This window comes from Fulmarus glacialis, unplaced genomic scaffold, assembly GCF_000690835.1.
Source record: "Fulmarus glacialis isolate BGI_N327 unplaced genomic scaffold, ASM69083v1 scaffold16683, whole genome shotgun sequence".
Lineage (NCBI taxonomy): Eukaryota > Metazoa > Chordata > Aves > Procellariiformes > Procellariidae > Fulmarus > Fulmarus glacialis.
This window is the reverse complement of record NW_009205023.1, coordinates 1-4,816: the sequence shown is the minus strand read 5'-3', so window position 1 is coordinate 4,816 and position 4,816 is coordinate 1. Positions and strand designations below refer to the sequence as shown.

Below are 4,816 nucleotides of genomic sequence, written 5' to 3'. Positions count from 1 at the left end.
CCGTCTTTGCACCCCTGACGGCCGACCCCATCGTGAACGGCAGCGCCACGTCCCACCTGGCTCCCACTGACCACGCTGACCGTGAGTGCCCTGTGTGGAGGCGGCAGGTGTTGGGGGTGGTTTTTGCTCGTGGGGCTTGTTTTGGGGTGGCCATGCCGAAGCCCCCTCCGCCAGGGGCTGGATATGGGGCAGATCTTCCCCGGGGGCAGCAGGGTCCCCTCAGGTCCCCATGCTCCCCTTCCCGACATTGCCTCCTCTCCGGTGCCCCTTCCTGGGCCAGGAACATCGCTTTGCTCCTGGAAACCGATTTATGCTCTTCTGCAAGAAATGTGCTGGATGCTGCCGATGCTTAGCACCATCTCTGTGGCCAAGGGGAGGAGGAAGAGGAGGGTGGCAGGGCTGGGGTGGGGGACCCGACCCATCCTCTCCCCAGGACTGACAGAGACGTGCCGGGACTGCGGGCAGCGGAGCCTGGACTACCTGGGCGAGCTGAAGGACAAGCAGACGCTGGGGCGCGCCGAGCTGGGGGACGTGCGGCGGGCGCTACGGGGGGTCCTGCAGCTGGCCCAGGGAGGGGAATGGAGCCCAGCGCACCCACTTTCTCACCTGGGGCTGGCAGGGTGGGTTATTTACTGGGATTGGTATTTCCTAAAGGAAAAATCAAAGCAGGCAGTTAACGCAGAAGGACGTTGCCTCCGTTTGTCAAGGTGGGCTGTCTGCTCGCAGACTTCTGGCTGCACCTCAATGGACAACTTTTTTTTTTTTTTTAAAAAAAAAAAAAAATACTATGGATTTCCCCATTGTCCAGAGTTGAAATTGGAAACACTGGGTTGGAGTGAGCACTTTGGGATGGCTTGTCCCCCATACCCACAGGCTCTGGTGCTTTCCTTGAGCCATCTCAGCTTCCGAGCACCGAGACCCTTCCTGGTGGTGCACCCTCAGATCAGCTGAAGTCTTTCAACCCAATTAACCCCTATGGCATAAAACTTCCCAACTTTCAGATATTTCTTCTCTTGAAGCCCCCATTAGTCTTTTACATTAAACTGCTGTTAATTTGAAGGCTGTCAGCTCTCCAGAACCCTCTGGAGCCCTGCCCTACTGAAACTGCTCCTGTGATCAAGTTTTGTCACATTGATTTGGGCTGTTTCTTACCTCTGAGGTCCCTCTGCCATGTTTGCTGCAAGTTGGTGGCACACGTGCCTCCCCCCTCACGGTCTGCTTCTGCAGCTTTATTTATTTAGGGGGAAAAAAAGGAGTCGGATACTTTGGTTTGGTGTTATTCCTTACAAATATTCCCTTCTTTCCCTCTGCCTAAAACCTCCTGGCGGCTGCTGCCTCCTCCGGCAGGAGCTGAGGCCCAAGAGCTTAGACATCAAGCAAGAAGAGCTGGGGGACATGGTTGAGAAGGAGATGGCCTCCACTTCAGAGGCGATTGAGGATGCCGTCAGGCGGATAGAGGTGAGACGAAGCTGCAGGACGGGCCATTTTGTGCCTTGGGGCAGCACTGTCCATTCCTCCACCCCGCTCACCATCACAGCCAGTGATGTGTCTAGCCCTTCCTCTTGCGTTTCCCAACAGGAGATGATGAGCCAGGCCAGAAACAAGAGCTCCGGTGTTAAGCTTGAAGTGAATGAGCGGTGAGTTTTAAGGGTTGGCGTGGGACAGCCGCGGGCAGGTTTCTGTGCTTTCCTCCAAAGCTGCACGTGCAACCCCAGTGCTGCATCATCCTGATGCTGAGCACAAAATCCTCTTCAGGAGGGTGGACCTTCATCTTGCACGTCTAAGCCAATTGTTTGCGGCTGATTTGTGGGCTGCTTAGAAGTAACCTGCAGGCTGGCCGGTCTCCAAAAAAGACCCGTTTTCTAACTGAGACCAAAGCCTGCTTCCTTGGACGCGGCGTGAGAGGATGCTGAACACTTTTCTCTTGTTTCCCTATAGGATTCTGAACTCCTGCACGGACCTAATGAAGGTCAGTACTGCAGAAACCTAGCTGGGGCATCAAGACTGTGCAAAACTGTAACTTCCCACCATCGGCAGCATCAATCCTTCTCTATAAAATCCCCATCAAACACCGAAACCTGTTTTTCTTCTTTCCAGGCTATTAGACTTCTTGTAATGACATCTACGAACCTACAGAAGGAAATAGTGGAAAGTGGCCGGGTAAGTCCTCCCCTATAAGTCCTCCCCTACACTCGTGTCTCTGCACCGACATGAAATATGGGAGCATTTCTCACAATTTGCAGAAACACCGGCTGAATTTTGTGCTTTCCCATATTGTGGTACTCTGGCAGTCTCGCTCGCTGGAGACGGGCTGCTCAGCCCTGTGCTCTGCAGACATTGCTGTCACCTTTGCAAAGCCTTGTCCATCTAAAGACGACAGCCCAAACTTGTGTGTGTTAAACCCAGACCAAATTTGCAGACTTTGGGGCTCCAAAGTTATTCTCGATCTGTGTTTAAGCAGGCCAGTAAGAGCGGCCTGAACGACACAGAAATGCTGCCAATCCCTTGATTTATGGCTTATATATGAATTTATATATTGTTATATTTTATATGGATATTTTATATGGATTTACGGATTTGTATATTGTTGTATATTAGAAACAAGTTAATACAGGCTGTAATATTCTCCTAACAACAGGGGGCAGCAACAACTCAGGAGTTTTATGCCAAGAACTCGCGCTGGACCGAAGGGCTGATCTCTGCCTCCAAGGCGGTGGGCTGGGGAGCCACGCAACTCGTGTAGGTACCCCCGGGACCTCTCCCACGGCCGCCGCAGGAGGCTCCTCTCCGGGCTCGGCTCTGTGTGCTGTGCTCGGGGCTGGCCCACACTTCTCCATTGCCCGATAACCCAAACTGTCCCGCTGCTGAGTCTGTGTGGAGCATTACGGCTAATTCGTGATAGAGCATCATGGCCTGGGTCAGACCACACGGTCACCAAAACAGGGATCTGCCAGTTCTCCCTGTTTGCAAAATGTGAAAATTGCTGCAATCAAATACTTTGTGTCCTGGTTGCTGCTCAGATGGTCGTGGTCGGGGTGGTTGGCATCGGGGCAGGGCATCCCCGTGCCAGTGCAGGAAATGCAGGGGCTGTTTTGGACAAAGCTTTAAAAATCTCGTCCACTTCATTATGGAAGCACAATCCCGCCTTCGATGATATTTTACACTCATCCAAAACTTCTGGATCTGGGCTTTGAGTAATTGCTTTGTAAATGAGCTTTAAATAATTACAGGCAAAGCTGCTGGTTCAAGGTCTGATACTGATTTCTAAGGGTATAGCAGGAGGTAAATAACCTGCACTTGCTTCATAGTGCACGGCGAGTATCTCTAACACGATCTCCCTTCTGATCCGTAACGCAGGGAGTCAGCAGACAGAGTCGTCCTGCATACGGGCAAATATGAAGAACTGATCGTCTGCTCCCATGAAATCGCCGCCAGCACGGCTCAGCTGGTGGCTGCCTCCAAGGTGAGTGTCCCAGCAGGACTGTCTGCACGCGGCTCGTCAAGTTTTAAGTCATTTTCTTGCCACGGTGTTGTCCCACGGATGCTTTCGGGCAGCAGTGTGTGGCCGTCCTGTCGCCAGTCCTGCAGCCTCCTCCCGGAGCAGGGAGGAGGCGAAGCTCTTATCACAGACTGACTTGAAAATAATTTTAATCTGTGTGTCTTCACCTGCATTAATATTCCCACACCTAGCAGGGCTTGCCTCAGAAATGAAGATGTGTAAAACCTCCCATCTTCCTCCTGTCAAGCTGATTATGTAAAGAAAATGTTAATAACTAACAAGAAACCCCAAATAAGCAACTGCAGGAGCCAGCACTGGGAATGATGGATTTTGGTCCTTGCCACCTTTCCTGTTGGTGTGGGCAAAAGCGATGTGTAGAGGTTTCAATGAGCAAATGGGGGTGTAGGCTGGGGGGGGGGAGGACGCATAGTGCTTTTTACAGCAGATGGTTTTAAAACTAAGAACATGGTTAAAAAAAAAAAAAAATAGCTCTGTCTTCACCAATGCTGCTTATCCATGTGTGCTTGGCAGAGCTGGTTTGGTGGCTGAAGGGCCTTGCAGGGGTCACCCTTGATGGGATCATCAAGAATAAACATGTGTCCAACTGTCCGTCCTTTTTCACCCCTGGGGGTTTTCACGCCCGAGGACTGTTCTGACATGGTGCAATCGGTGTCTCTGCTCTCACGCAGAATATGGCTGCCTGGGGGCTCCCCTGAGCCCGCGCGGAGGTGCCGTGATGGGGACCCACAGCCGTCCCCGTGCTCTTTGCAGGTGAAAGCCGAGAAGAGCAGCAGGAACCTGGGCCGACTCCAGGAGTGCTCGCGCAATGTCAACGAGATGGCGGCCAACGTGGTGGCTTCCACCAAGTCGGGGCAAGAGCAGATCGAGGAGAAAGGTGAGATTTTTACGAAGAAAGGGGAGAAAAAACCCACCCCACATCCCTTTCTGGCCTAGTGAACACCCCGAGGTGCCACACTGCGAGAGCCACCTGCTTTTCCCCACAGACACCATGGACTTTTCGGGCATGTCCCTCATCAAGCTGAAGAAGGAAGAGATGGAAACACAGGTATGTCCAGGCTGAGGTCCTGATCTGGACCCCGCGCAAGGTGGGGATCCCTTCTTCTGCACACACACCCCCCAGCGCGGTGCTGGGGATGGCGGCGGGGGTGGCACCCCTGGGGTGCGCAGGGTCCAAGATGGCTGTCTGGGTGCAGGTGAAGGTGCTGGAGCTGGAGAAGCGCCTGGAGGGTGAGCGGGTGCGCCTGGGCGAGCTGAGGAAGCAGCACTACGCCCTGGCCGGGGCCTACGACGCGGCGG

General features: G+C 53.3%; 1 protein-coding gene across 1 annotated transcript in view; it reads left to right on the top strand.

Moving 5' to 3' along the window:
• LOC104074929 (huntingtin-interacting protein 1-related protein-like) overlaps positions 1-4,794 on the top strand; it is a gene marked incomplete at both ends in the record, with an annotated part of 12,784 nt that extends 7,990 nt beyond the window's left edge. Inside the window, 11 exon segments of the mRNA XM_009575233.1 lie at positions 1-81; positions 434-565; positions 1,343-1,458; positions 1,579-1,637; positions 1,939-1,969; positions 2,098-2,160; positions 2,639-2,739; positions 3,358-3,463; positions 4,271-4,394; positions 4,504-4,565; positions 4,714-4,794. Of these exon segments, the coding sequence (XP_009573528.1) occupies positions 1-81; positions 434-565; positions 1,343-1,458; positions 1,579-1,637; positions 1,939-1,969; positions 2,098-2,160; positions 2,639-2,739; positions 3,358-3,463; positions 4,271-4,394; positions 4,504-4,565; positions 4,714-4,794 (956 nt within the window).
• Positions 4,795-4,816: the final 22 nt, after the last annotated feature.